This window comes from Nelumbo nucifera, chromosome 4 (assembly GCF_055504915.1).
Source record: "Nelumbo nucifera cultivar China Antique chromosome 4, China Antique-T2T, whole genome shotgun sequence".
Classification (NCBI taxonomy): Eukaryota; Viridiplantae; Streptophyta; class Magnoliopsida; order Proteales; family Nelumbonaceae; genus Nelumbo; species Nelumbo nucifera.
This window is the reverse complement of record NC_142652.1, coordinates 88,677,862-88,693,075: the sequence shown is the minus strand read 5'-3', so window position 1 is coordinate 88,693,075 and position 15,214 is coordinate 88,677,862. Positions and strand designations below refer to the sequence as shown.

The following is a 15,214-nucleotide window of genomic DNA, read 5'->3' as shown; positions in this document are numbered from 1 at the left end:
GTTATTTTTCTTTATTTTTTTGTTGTTTGTTTTTATCTATTTTTTTTTTTTCAGAATAAGATAAAGTGGGGAGTGTTTTGTATGTAAAAAGGTGATATGAGGCTTTTTTTACGGGCATTTTCAGAATAAATTCCCAAACGAATATACAAACCGTTCTCAATGTAAGGGGGTGTCTTACTAAATGACCTTAAGGTTGCATTTTGGTTTGAAGGAAAAATTGGGGAAACCTTTACAAATCTTGTATAGGTTTTCCTATGTTTCCCTTCCTTTCCCCACCTTTTCCTTCAAACCAAATATAGCCTAAATGAAACAAATGCATTTACCAAAAAAAAAAAGTGTTAGTTTAACGATGGCAATTTCTATCCCACCTAGACCTGTTCATGGGGCGGGCTTATACTCTTCATTAACAGAATTTTTTCAGACCCGAGCCCGGCCCTCATAAAAAGCCCGAAGCCTGGGCCAAGCTTGAAGCCTGACCTAACAAAATGATTATCCCTTGTTAGGCCAGGCTCGTGGTGATAGCAACGTTCAATGTATTTTCAGCTCATGGTGATAGCTATAGAGGCATAATGCCTAGAATCAGTTCTATAGATGTAATGGAGACGTGGGATAGTTAGTAGAAGGCAAAAAAGCTCTACATAGAATTTAATGGTTTTTGGAAATAAACTGCAAATTTACTGCCGGTGAGAGAGAGAGAGAGAGAATACTGGATACCTACGAACCAGTGGCAATTCTTCCAAGCTTGGAGGATGAGGAGCCATGACACAAAGCAAGGTGTCTATCCAATTAGCTGCTCTTGACTGATACATATCGAAATTACTGTTGAATCTTACCTTTCGCATGGGATCTCGTATATAAAACTCTTTCTTCACCTCAATATCCTACTCGTGAAATCTGTGTATCCCTTCAATCATTTCATGCAGAACACTGAGAGGGATCCCATGATTCACTACCTAAAAGAAGCCCCACGTCTCCGAAGCATGTTGCACTTTTTCAACAATCTCCTCACGAAGTAAATGTTAGACAGTGTATGCCCTTAGTTCCAATCAGATTGATGTACATTTAACATTTATTGTAAATGAATAAAAATACATAATTGTTTCATATTATATTTGGTATGTTTCTGTGTAATTACCCTTAAACTGGACACATATGAGACTTGAGTTAGTTTAGAATGTTCTCAGCCGTTGGGTAGACCTGGGGAGGTTTATCCTACCAAGGCTGACACTAATGTGCTGCTAAGTCGGTTGGAGTAGCTTGTCTCAACTGCCAGGGTTAGACCCGAAGCACATGTAGTGTGTGTTTTGCTTGAAACCCTGAACCCAGACCAATTTCCAGTTGTGCCCTGGACCTTGGAGATTGATGGGCAAAATTGGAAAGTTACACCTAACCCCTAGACTTGATTATGGTATTGCACTAGGTATTGGATTGGACTGTCTTTAATATGTCAGTCAGTGAGATCCTTAGTGGAGGTCAAAACCTGGGTATGTTGGGGCAATATGAGAATTCACCTGAATGGGTGATCATAGTGACAGAATCAGCCCCTTTGTCGGACAAAGTGAATGATCGGAGACAACACTCTCTCTGATGGAAACCAAAACTGTCGGTAATAGATTGCAACCGTGTTTGAGATTTCTTTAGCAAAATATATTTATATTATAAATATATATTATATTTTATGAAATGGTTTGCAAAATGTTTTAATTCCCGAGATCCATTCGAGCAGAGAGTGCAACACTGTACCTTGCAGCCGAGGGAGAGGTCATTTCTTGTCGGGCAGTGTTTGATCATTATGGGCTGAGAGGTTAAGTGTAAGATCATTTAGGGCTTTTATACTTGATGGGCTAATCTCACTTAAGAACCATAGTCCTTGGGCCTTCATAAGGTGGCTGGACTCAGGGACCATTTAGTGTAAATGTTAGGCCCATTAAGAGCCCATACTGATGGACTCAGGGGTTCACTATGTACAACAGTGAATTCGGTCAAGTCTTGTAATAGAGTCTAGGCTTAACCCATATGGCTTTTGTGAGATCAATGTTAGGGTCTCACGCCATACAAAGAGAGCCAAATTAGCCAACAATTAAAAGGGGAGGTGAGCCCACTTACTTAATGGGCCTAGGGCCCAAGATTAATATGATTAATCAGGGTGTCATATGACAGTTTAAGTAGTCATGTGACATGGGGTGAATATGGGTATGGATCTAAGTTTGGATCAATAGATAAGATAAGGGGATAAGCCTTATCACTTAAGGAGTCTAGATCCGAATAAATATTTGGATTAGGAGAAACTGATCCTTAAGGCTTATAAATAGAGGGGGCGGATTGCTTCAGTTTCATCTTTTTTTGCTCTTAGTTCTCTCCCTCTGTTTCTTGCCACCCTATCCTATTCGATCTCCAGTTTCTTGGACTGATCAAGATTGGATCTTCATTCTGATTTTTGCAAGAAAAATCAGATTTAATTCGTGCTCACCATCCCTTGCTTGATCCTTGCTGAAGGATTGCAGTTCTTGCTGAAGGACTGCATTGCTGAACCTGCTTCATCTTAAGCTACGTCATCTTTAGTGGAAGCAGGTTTTGGTACCCTCTTTGGGCGTGAACACCTACGTTGGGAGCTACACGTGTGGATTCCGTATCAGGTATTGCTCTCCCATTCTTTTGGTTTCAGATTTAGTCCGGTTTGTTTCATGAATGATCCTTGAAAAATGTAGTTTTTCTAAAACTGGGAATATGATTAAAATGTAGTTTTTCTAAAACTGGGAATATGATTCCCAGAAGGGAGAAAAGAAATTTTTGAAATTTCGCCCAGCCATCCTGCATGGTTCGGCCATCCATATGATGGATCTCCCTTCCCTTCAGTAAAGGGTTTTCACCTACGCCTTTCATATCTATGACCGGAACCCCAACGTCAATGTAGGTCCGATCGGAAACTACCTTCTCCTTCAGATCATCCGGCGGACTTAGAAAAAACACGAGCGATCTTGGCCACTCCAGTGTCAACCAATCCTTTGATGCTAGCTTTCATATCGCCAAACTCTCTCAATTCTTTTGTTTGAGAGAGAGGGAGGGAGGGAGGGAGAGAGAGAGAGAGAGAGCCTGGTCAGTGGTCATTGCCAGAGAGAAGGTTGGTGGCGCCGGTGCCTGAGTTCGCCTTTGAGAGTGAGAAAGGTGTCTGAGTTTGCTGGTGCCTGAGACTATGAGAGTGAGAATGAGAAGACAAAAATATGAAAAGAGGGAAACTAGGAAAGGTTAGTCGAGTTAAGGAATAGGGATTTAGGGTTTAGAAACTAGTCGAGTTGGGTTGGGCTTTTTTGACAAATCCCAAGCCCAACCCAAAAAAATAATCGAGCTAGATTTTAGGCCCGAGGTCAAGCCCGTGGGCTAAAAATCATGTTCAAGCCCGATCGGGGGCTAGGCTGGGCTATCCAGCCCATGAACAGGTCTAATCCTATCTGATAGGTACCTCGTACCTATCCATTGTAGTGGTTTCTTTTTTTACTTAAAAAGTGATTTTGGGCAAGGATGCGTTTTGGGATTTGACAATTTAGTATAGGTAGGGTACGATACTAGGTTAAAGCTGCCCCTCCATGACTTGCATATGAATTCATGCGTTGAATTTTTTACCACAAAAGTGTTGAATTTAATAATATTTTGAACTTTCTGTGAAGGATAATTGATGGTTTATGTGTTTTCTACAAATCCACATTTGTGCTCCATAGAGGGTGCCCCACAGCATATCCCAATCGTGTATTGGGGACATCTCCCACTGACAGCTTTGGGAGATGTTCCCAATGCAGGTTGAGATGTGCATTGGGGAGTTTGTGGGGCACAAATTTGATCTCGTTTTTTATATATTTTAATCAAGTATATGGAAATTTTGATGTTTTTTATGTTATCTTGCTTGTTTATTGCTTATTTGTAAGAGGAAATTAGATGTAGGTTTTAGACCCAACTTGACCTATTCCACTCTCAAATTTAGGGAGAGTGGTGCTAGGAGGGCTTTGCATTTTCATGTGGGGGAAGACTCTAGATTCTAAAGATCCAACCTACTATGACTTTTGGAGAGGGTATGTTGGGAAGTCTAAGGAGGTGGTTAGGGCTAAAATTTACAAAACCTTCCCTGAACCCACCCTTTGCCACCCCTAAGTGTAACATGTGGTGATGTGGAGAGATGTGATTGGTTATACAGTCTCAACAACAATGTTTTTAATGCAGCTAATTGGACTTGCATCAATATATACTTTATATTGGCAATGGCATTGTGTTGTTGTTTTCACTCCACATAAATGTCACAAAAGTGATTTAATTTTAGGGTAAACTGTTGAAGCCTCCCCTAAAGTTTGGTAATTTCAATCACTTCCCCTGAACTTCATGACATAGTTGCAAGTAGACACTCTTTGTTAAAATCTTTTTTTTTTAATTGATTTATCTTCATATCAATCGTTGTCAAAGGTAAGGCTGCAACTTTTAAATTCTCTTTTATTTTTTGTTCTTTATAAAGTTTGTATTATTTTTCTGTAGAAACCAACCTCAATAGTAATTGCATGGGTATTTTGGACAATTTTCTACCTCTTCTTAAAAGATTCTAACAAAGGGGGGCTACTTTCAATTGTATCATAAAGTTCAAGGGAGGTGATAGCAATTACTAAACTTCAGGGGAGGTTTCAATAATGATCAAAAACTTCAAGGGAGGATCCAACAATTTACCCTTAATTTTGATATATAAAATACATATTTATTTGGACAGATTCCACTTGAAATGGCAATATCACATTTTGTATTGGATTATGTATCAAGAATTTCTTCCTACTTATTTTAGCCCTATGTAGTGTCTAATGGCACATATGCTTCTAAACTTGAGTTGCCCTACATGGTGTCTAATGGCACATTTGATTTTGAAACTAACATGCATTGACTCAGAACACTAAGATCCCGTTTTTTTCCCTGGGTCTGCTTGGTTTATAGTCGGAATCAAAATTGAAATCCCTCATAATCAGAATCAGAATGATTTATTCCCAAAGTTTATTTGGTTCAAATTTGAATCAGAATGAGAATTGGAATTAGTTAGAATGGGATTTCATTCCCAGGGGAGAGAGAGGAAATGACCATTCCCTCAAATGGAGGAATACCATTCCACCAAGAATGGGAATGGGATTCTGATTCTGCCCAACCAAACAATTAGAATTAGAATGGCCCATTCCGGTTCCAATTCCAATCCCCTATCCCTACAAACCAAATGGACCCTTTTTTTTAATGCTTTGAATGCTGATGCCAAGGTCCCAAATGACTATGAAATGTGGAACTTCTTATATAAACCCATCTATTTTTATTGTTAGTGGCCCATCCAACACCAAGGTTCAAAATATTGGTATTTCAAAGCATTTAGAAGTTTTTCCTTTTCTGGGCTACAAGATGGGGATGACTCAGGAAGCCCCTTTATGGGGAACTCTTTGGATCTATAATCAGAAAGGTTTTGTGGCTCCCATATGGGACCTCCCTAGCGGAGCCAAACTAAATTGACCACAAAGGATGTCCTCAATGAGGATGGGTCTTGGGATCAGGGGGCCCTGAGTCAGCTTTTTGGGGAAGAATGAGTTAACAATCATACCCATGTTTTTAGATCTGCTCTAGGAGACCAACTCTATTGGACCTTGCACCCAAAAGGTAAATTTACTTAAGCTCTGTTTGGAAAGAGTACAAATATAAATTTGTAGAGTGCAAAACCTTATATTTTGTATGTATTTGTACTGTACATATTTGCATTTATACTCCTCTCAAACTGAACCTTAGGTTCAGTCATTCAATATTTAACCTCGAATAGGATCCAAAGCCTAAGTCAACAGCACCTATCCCTGCTCCGAAGATATAAACTGTTTCTCTAGAGAATGTTTCAAGGTTATGTTATTTCTTCGCAGATCATGAATAATTTGGGTCTTGTTTGCTCCTCTGTTTGTGCTTTCTGTAATGTTAGGGATGAATCCATTTCACACTTGTTCTTCTCCTGTCCTTTTGTTCGAGCTCTTTGGTTTTCTTTCCCTTTTGGAGATATTTCAAGAAGAGTGCGTTCCTCGGTTATGGACTCAGTAAGCTCTTTCTTAAACAATCTGAAAGATAAACAGGACCAAAAGAAATTTCTAATGTGGCACTTATATCCTATCATATTTGGTGGTTAAGAAATGATAAGATTTTTAGAAATAAAACTTGGATGGCCAATGGGGCAGTGGAGCAAATTTAGAGGGCCATGAGTGATTTGTTGTCTGTAATGCCTACTCCAAATGGTGATAAGAAGTATTCCAAAGCTCTATGCCCCCTCCCCGCAAACCTGTCTGGAAAGGTTTAAAAGAGGATGCTGATTTTATCTTGTTCAATATTTTAAAAGGCTTGAGGCGTGAGGCGTATGCCTTGAGGTGAGGCGCTCAGATTTTGCCTCAAGGCTTAAGCCTCACAATCTTGGTTTGAGGCGTAAGCCTCAAGCCTCAAGGTATGAGGTGTAAAAAGATGTAAGCCTCAAATATTAACATTATTTAGTGATTCCATGCATTTTTTTTCAAAATATATAGAGAAAGCACTTTAATAATTATAGGCCAAATAAAAAGAGAATATCAAAAACCAATAGGACAAATCAAGTTCTATTAGTTTATTTAAGGAAATTCACATAAACCCCAAAAATTCATCAATAACATCAAATCCAATGCTTAAATAACCATAAATTGTTTACCAAAAAACCATAAATTGGGTACGAGCACATAAGAAACGCATTTTAATAGTTTATTTAAATTATTGAAATACACAACACCACCTTACTTTGCATCCTTCTAAACGTGAATAAACGAGTGATTAAATTAAATGTAATGGTCATTTAACCTTGTTAAAGTGCTTAATAATAAATATACCTTGTGAAGCATAAAAAAAACACCTTTAACCTTATTAAAGTCCTAAATGATAAATACACCATGTAAAGCGTGACGAACTAATGAAGAATCAATAGACCATGGGACATGGGGGTGTAAAACTTTTGATACAACTTATAACATGCATAAAAATTTTGACATGATAAATACACCCGTATTCAATGTTATCACTCATGGGAAGACATTCCCAGTTCACGGCTGCGATGTCTAGTTATCATTGGGGTCCACCGAAGAGCCCCTTGAACAAGCTGTCTTGTGCTAGTTTTCAAGACATCCCACGAGTAACTAAGGCTGTGTTTGAAAACATGCAAATATGTAAAGTATAAAATAGTTCATATAAATTGCAAAATTGAATTAGTTTTGCACTGACAAATTTACCTTCTTACCAAATAAACTTTTAACCATAATGATTTCAAACATGAATTTCAATAAGGATATGTTTTTTTTTTATCAAAAACCCACTTGAATGCAAATTTACTTCTTTTTTATTGATGTATTACATCTTATTATCAATGTAAATACGCATTGGTCTGTCATTTGTCAAAGCATAAATGTAATGTTGCCAAACACGGGCGAAAATGAACCAGAGTGCAAATTTACCATGAACTGGATTTACACTCCATTTGCATTATTTCCAAACGCAGCCTAACGCAAAGTTCAAGGCGTCTTGTGCTAGTTATCAAGACGCCCTTCGAATGCCTCAGAAAGATTTAAGCAAAGGTACTGAGGTTGTTCTTTGTGGTTAGATTATCATTGAAAACCACATCAGAGCCTCAATATCGCCAGTCCTAACTCCTATGTGACAAGATAAGGCCCCAGCTATGACATTAGCTTGTGTAAGTTCTTGTAAGCTAAGCAACAATAGTCATGTCTAACTAATCGAAAGTACCGGCAACATCGCATTACAACATGCAAATGTAAATTTAGATAGCATTTGTAGAAACCCTGTTTGCTTCTATTCAAGCCACATGATTTTGGACGGTTGATACAAGTTTGTGAAGAATGGTTTCATATTTCCTACTTTTCACCATATACAAGTGCTCAAGTCTTCTTCTGCCCCCATGTTTAAAAATTAACCAAATAAAGTAGACGATAATGAAAATAACAGTAAAGCAACTGAAACACCATAAGGCAACATTAACTACTACCTAAGCAAAAAATAATATAGGTTAAGCAACCACTCACCTTTTTTGTTTTGAAATTATGGTAAGAGATGTAAGCATTTCTTTCAGTTATAATTTCTATTTGTACTGCATCAACTGATTTAAGGCTCTCGAATTAAAAACAAAAACAAAAAAAAAAACCTGGAAATGATGGGAAAGACCAAAAATAAAAGACCCAAGGGAACAACTCCCATCAATAGAAACTAATTACTCCCTAGAAGTATTGATGTATTAATGCTCCATACAGAAGAGAAATCCTCTGCAGAAACTATCTTGACTATAACTCCAGTACTGGATGCCACTCCTTTCATTGTACTGACATTTGGAAGAAGTTTCAACACCCTAAAATTCTGTGAACAGTATCAAATTATAAAATAAGAACAAAATGGAGAATGAAAAATACTATCTTAACACACAAACTTTGAAAAAGATATGGAGATTGTTTTATGCTGATATATATAGTTAATGAAAAAGAGCTCTAGCACATGATCAAGAGAAAGTTTCTTATCATGGTATATGCTCTAGCCATTTGATAGAAATAAAAAAGGGTGCCGTTTCATACAACTTGTTTTTTGACGGTGAACTTACAAATCCTTTGAATTTAACACTGACCACACAAAAGGGGAAAGTGGGCGACTGCAGTTCATAACAACGTCACCTTTGAATAAAGAAAAAGTGGATACATCTGAACAGATTAGAGCAACCCAATCACCTAATATGCACAATTACAATTTCAGAAATAGAGAAATAATCTATATGCCCAGAAGGCTGAACATTCATGGCTCTGAAAAGAAACCACAGAATCTTCTGGTTATAGTCTTAAAGCCATTAGAGTCAATAACATCTTTGACTGGATAACATATGAAAAAACCACATAGATGATATTCTTGGTAGTTGCTTGGTAAATTATTGGTAGAAATCATAATGCAAGAAGAAATACCAGCCCAAAGGAAAAGGACAAGATGGTGAAGTCCCTATTTCATAAATTGATAAAAAAAAAAAATCATATTTCCTAACAACAAACACAGTATGTTAAATACCAAATTTAACAACTGTTTAGAGATGATATGATGAGTTTTCAGTTTTCACTTACATTCTTCTCCAAACTGTCTTCTGCAGTCACTATCCAAGCTCAAGAATCTGAAGGTGCTTGTTGTGTCTGCTGCTGTTGTTGTGGTGGTTGAGGCCACATCTGCTGAGCCATGTAAGGATGAGGCTGTTGCCCATATAGAGCCTGGTCAACCACTGGCTTACCCATGATCATCCCTGGAGTTCCAACTTGTGGCGAATGTTGAGGCATATAATAGTAAGGAAGAGGGTCAGATGGACCTCCAACAGGCATGGTTCCTCCCCTGGGCATTGAGGCAAGTACCTCATCTTTCAAATCCTCTCTGGGCACAATGTCTACTAGAAAGTCAAAGATGTCAGTCCTTGTGATTGCTGCAGCAATGTCATTCTTCTGGAGTGTCCTCCGCTTGTTCTCCTCTGTGTGATTCCATGAACGCAGTGTTAACTCCAAGATGAACATCTCACAGGCCCTGGCAAATATAACAGGAGCCTCGGCTGATATCATCCTTACATCCTCATCAGCCTTCATTATCTTCTTGATTCTTGCCAACGGAAGGCTATGGTTCTTGAAGTCAGTGGTCTGCTCAATTTCTTGGTACTGATTTGACCAGAAAGCCTGGAGTTGTTGATGCAGTTGCTGTTGCTGCTGCTGGTGGACATGCTGATAAGTAAGTTGGTGTTGTGCAAGCTGAGCTGGAGAGGCAGTAAAACCGGATGGTTGGCCAGGAGATTGAATGGATCCAGCTGATGTGACAACTGATCCAGGGGGGTTGGCTCCAATCATCTGGTTAGCTTGATATGGATTTGCACCATATGGCACTTGAGCAGCATTACTGACCATCCCCATGACTGGGGGCTGTCCATGGGTTTGCTGATCCATTCTAGTTTGTGCAAGATAATCTCTGTCTTCTGAGATCTGATATCACATTAAGAAAGAACAAACAAATAAATAAATCATAAACAGGTCATGGCTGGCCACCTCCTGATAGAAAATACACACTTGATGAGGTTAAATTAAAAATACATGTATGAAACCAATGGATGAGTGATTGAGAAGGATGGCCCTTGGATTCCAAGGCATCACGTTCAAGAGGGTAGATCATTGGCAGCATGAGTTAGCATCTTGCTCAACTGGTTGAGAAGATCGGAAAATACCTTGGCTAATGTCCTAACTAGATCAATAAAAAAAGGCCTTGCTAGATCAAGTATTGACAGAGATCAACTCCATTAGATCCTGATATTCCATAGCAATTGTTTGGGCATTCTGGTTTGCATGTATTTGGCAGGGCCCTTCTTGAGTGTTGAGCTCTTGTTTCTTTACTTGCCCTTTGTACCAACTCTTTTTATTGTTTTAATGAAGTTTTTTCATTATCATATTCCTTAACAAGAAGGCCATATATGTAAAAGTTATATTGTTATCAACCAAAGAAAAAGCATATAATGAGTAATGGAATTACCAAACCATATAACACAGATCAAACCTATAGCACCATCAAGTTCCATCTATCTTTTTAGGTTCCATGGTCTTGTATTACGTAGCTATGGGATTAGCTTAAGGGGCTTGCAGTCATGCAACCTATAGCAACTGCTTTGTGCCTTTGTAGCTCCATTTAGGCCTTTGTGAAGGGTGGACTCTATTTTATATATTTTAAATATAAAATAGATGCAGGAACAGAAATTACTTCCTTAGGAGCTAAGCAGGTTTGCCTAAAGCTAGTGTAATAATAAAATTCTATGATTGGAATTGATCAGTTGATCCAGACAGAAAAATATGAGAAATCTTAAAATGTCAGTGGAAATTGGTAAAAAGGAGTTGCTATACACAGAGACAATTCTAGAATGGGGAAGTTAGACAGGACCTTTCTAAAACTGGTAGCCCACCCAATGTTATTACTTCAGAGAATTGCAACTACAAGATTCAAAATCTGAAGCTCCATTACAATTTTAAACCTTTAAAGGAGCAGCACCAAGATCGACCTCTTTATAATGAAAATATCCTAGAGCAACAAGAAATACCTTGACAGCCATTTAAGGGAAGAAGCCAACACATCCAAAGAAATTAAAAAAAAAAATGCTAGCAAAAATACTGGTTCTGTTTAAGTATAGTAAATGAACCAATAGTCCATCTCTGGCTTGATAATCAGAATTGGCCCTTGAGCTCCAAACTGAGCTTTATTGCCTATGGTAAACCAAGCAAAGAAATACCATGAGTTAGCCCAGCTTGTTGATAGCCCTAATCACCATTCACCAACTCATATAAGCATGTCATTCAGTGACCATCCTTTTCAAAATCCTACAAAGCCTTTTTACCATAAATCATGCAGATTTATGAAGAAGATACTCAAAAAAATGCCACAAAGGAGAATTTAATGCATTTGAAGTATCGTTTTTCACATCACTACAGATAATGAATCAGTGATCTCATTGATAAAAAGATGAAATACAGAAACAGAACCAAGATTTTTTTTATCAATATGAGACAATAACCAACTTTCATTAAGATTAAGGATTGAAGAAAAGTACAAATAAGTAAACAGAAAGAGAGATAAACTCTCTTATCTCTCCCCACAGATTAAAGACTATATTACAACTGTGCCCAAAATAACAAGTTTCTACCCGTCCCTTGTTTAGCTAGAGCATCTGCCATGGAGTTTGCACTCCTCTTGACTCAATCTATCTTTACTTCCATATACTTTGTAATCCATCTGAATTTCTTCTTTTCATTGCTAAATTTCCATAAGCTCGCCTCTTTACAAAAGCAAAAATATGGATTCTCTTTGAGTATTCTTTTTCTAAAAAATCTCTAGTGTCCAAATAAAACATTGCAAGGAAGAATTCTTTTCAAATATTTCTTTTGCATGTTTTCAAATTTTCATCACTTAAAACATTTAAAGGATGATCAAGTACCCTCTTTTTTATCATCAAGAACAAGCAAAAAATTATATTGAAATAAAGAAGGATAGAATTCCTGCTTCCCAAGAAACAGAAAAGTAGGGACTAGTACAATGTAGCAAGGCTGGCCACACTGCCATAAAGCATTATAATACTGTTTGCAAATTAGCCCTTAGCTTTGGACCAAATAATGGCCATTACCTAACGATGGTCCTGCAAATCTGGGATTTTGAGAGGGCCAGATGGGTAGAGTGAATATGGATGCAAGCTTTGGAATTTTTATTAATTAATTTATTTATTTTTGTGTGGAGTGGCTGCTCTCAGACTCCAATGCACATTCTCAGGTTCCAATTTAATTCAGATCTTGAGACCCCCTTCCTAATCAAATCATCAGCAAGGCTATTTGCCAACCTCGGGTTCCAACTGAATGACCTGTCCAAAGCTGAAGACAAATCTTTAGCTTCTCTAGTAATAAATCTAAGGGTTCAAAGACCATGAAAACGGTGATAACGGCCACCTAACCACCAATTTGCATTCACCTTCTACAAATAAACCACTTATAAATCTTGCAAAAATTCTAGTAGTTTGGCCTTAATTGAATTACCTCTCTATACTGGAACACAAAATCTTAATAAAATATTACCCAAGTGGTCTCTAAACAAAGTACCCCCCCATCCTTCCAACGTCCATGGATGAAACACTTGAAAACTTAATAACCATTTTATGATAAATATCTACATGTTAAAGGATCAACGATCATCCTTATTACATCCAGACATTACTTCATTGACAGGTTGCTACAGTTTTTATTTCTCAGAAAACGGTTCATTTTATTCTTCTATAACATTCTGAATTTTGTATTACTATTGTATGCTGTAATAAATAAAGTTACAAAAAGGTTACCTTCTTTATATACATAAGAAATGCCTAAAGTATTTATATAATGCGAAATTACCTGACCTTGGAACTTATGTATAGTAACCAACCCCAATATTTACTTTGAATAGCCGAGCATGTTAACATGTTTCCACGGGAAGGACCATAACCACATTACCCATAATGGTAAAAATGTGTTTTTAACCATAAACAAGCAAAAAAAATAGTAATCTTCAACTGCAGTAAGAGCAGCTGAGTATGTAATACATCAACTAACATTAACAAGACCGATTGGCCATCCCAAGTAAGCCACCTAATGTGACTTCTTGCCATTTCTCTACTATTCATTGACCTTGTTAAAGTGTCCCTCAATTCTTTCATGACATCCAAACCACATCCAATAGCTACAGTATCATTGATGTGGGAGCAACTAGTTATCATTAAATAAAACCAGGATGGAGTGAAATAGAACATAAGAAGCTATAAAAAAATAGCATTTAACAAAAAAAGAAAATAAACAAGAAGTATGTAATACATCAACTAACATTAACAAGACCGATTGGCCATCCCAAGTAAGCCACCTAATGTGACTTCTTGCCATTTCTCTACCATTCATTGACCTTGTTAAAGTGTCCCTCAATTCTTTCATGACATCCAAACCACATCCAATAGCTACAGTATCACTGATGTGGGAGCAACTAGTTATCATTAAATAAAACCAGGATGGAGTGAAATAGAACATAAGAAGCTATAAAAAAATAGCATTTAACAAAAAAAGAAAATAAACAAGAATCTAGGATCCTCTGACTACAAGACAACATCATCCAATCTTGAATCATAATAAAAGATAACGTAAAAACAAAGCAACGATTTCTAGAACCAAATATATAAAGCTCAGAAATCCCAAACATCATTCTAGAAAATCCATATCACCAATAATACCAAATAAATCAAACTGAAGAAATATAAAGAAGAAGAAACAGATCTATAAACGAATTGTCAAGGAAACAATAAAATCCGGCTGTGCTCAAAATAGCAGAAGTTCACCTTTCCACACAGACACAGTTCGAATATGGAGCTCTCTTTCTCTGATTTGGGCCCTTCCTACCAGACTGAAACCCCTGAAAATTGCGAATTCACTGGTCAAAATCATCCGAAAAAGAAAACTAGGTTTAGAAAGGTCGAAAACGAAGAAAAAGATTTGCCTTTTCCACGAAACTAGGAAGAAAGCGAGAGAATACCACGTCGCACCTTTTCACAGAGAGAGAGAGAGAGAGAGGGAAAGAGTGAGAGGGAGAGAGAGGATCTTTTTTAGGGTTTGGAATCAATAGAAGAAGTGAAGTGATAGAGAGAAATGGAATAGAAAACTGTTTCCTGCTTCTATTGTTCTTTGGTTCGTCGAGACGAGAGACAATCCCTCTCTCCAATTTTCTGACAACTTTACCCCTGAATTCGAGTGCCGCCATGCCGTTCTATTTCTACAATTCTACGGTTTCTACCCCGTTTCCGACAGGCCGGACCCAGGATCCGACCACTGACTCCTTCTAACGGAATTCGCATCTGCGCTCCACACAGGGCGCCCTACGAACGCCCCACAGCATATCCCAATCGTGTATTAAGAACATTTTCCATTGAAAACTTCGAGAGATGTTCTCAATGCACGCTGAGATATGTATGTAGGGGGTGTTTGTGGGGTGCAGATGCAATTTCCTTCTAACGGGACCTGGTTTTAAAATTTGGATGTTTGCTTTGCTGTTCCCAGCCCGGTCCACCTTTACGTGGGTCGTTTGCTAGAAAGAGATTTTAGACCACACGAAATTTTCCACGTGGCAATTTCTAGTATCATTATCATGTCATGGTTTATTATAATATAAACGCCGGGCCCACAGGCCATGTGGAAAAATAAGGACAGATTTATAGATTTGTTTTTGTTTGGTGTGTTAAAAAAGAAATTCCAGGTCAAAGATTCCAGATTCTACTCTTGCACATGACTATACGGTGAGGCCTGAACTCAATCAACAACGATGAACGATGGATACGAATGAGTGCGAAGAAATCCTCTACAGTTGTACTGGGCCAGTTATGATACACCACCTCAGTTCCGTACATGTGCATGGTGCATCACATGAGGGATGACCTTGTGGAATACATCATGCTTGACTCATTATACATGGAGAATTCCTTCCATTTTTCTTAAAAAAAATCCTTGCATTTGAACACAAATGCTTGATCAAATTTGGATATAGCGGGATTCATCCAATAAACATCTGAACCAGAAGGTGTAAAACACAAGGCTGCAACTTGGGT

The 15,214-nt window shown here is 37.8% G+C and overlaps 1 protein-coding gene across 8 annotated transcripts; it reads right to left on the bottom strand.

Moving 5' to 3' along the window:
• Positions 1 to 7,000: 7,000 nt before the first annotated feature.
• Positions 7,001 to 14,361, bottom strand: NF-YC9 (nuclear factor Y, subunit C9). 8 transcript variants are annotated; one of them, XM_088904128.1, is made up of 5 exons: positions 14,113 to 14,361; positions 13,955 to 14,028; positions 11,255 to 11,318; positions 9,165 to 10,055; positions 8,074 to 8,421 (listed from the first exon to the last, which is right to left on the bottom strand). In XM_088904128.1, the coding sequence occupies exon 4, from the start codon at positions 10,017 to 10,019 to the stop codon at positions 9,204 to 9,206; it is 816 nt and encodes a 271-aa protein (XP_088760254.1). In that variant the 5' UTR covers positions 10,020 to 10,055; positions 11,255 to 11,318; positions 13,955 to 14,028; positions 14,113 to 14,361; the 3' UTR covers positions 8,074 to 8,421; positions 9,165 to 9,203. The 8 variants fall into 8 exon arrangements, with proteins under 8 accessions (XP_088760252.1, XP_088760254.1, XP_088760256.1 ...); XM_088904130.1 differs by having other exon boundaries at positions 14,149 to 14,361; XM_088904129.1 differs by having other exon boundaries at positions 14,159 to 14,361.
• Between the last annotated feature and the right edge of the window lie 853 nt (positions 14,362 to 15,214).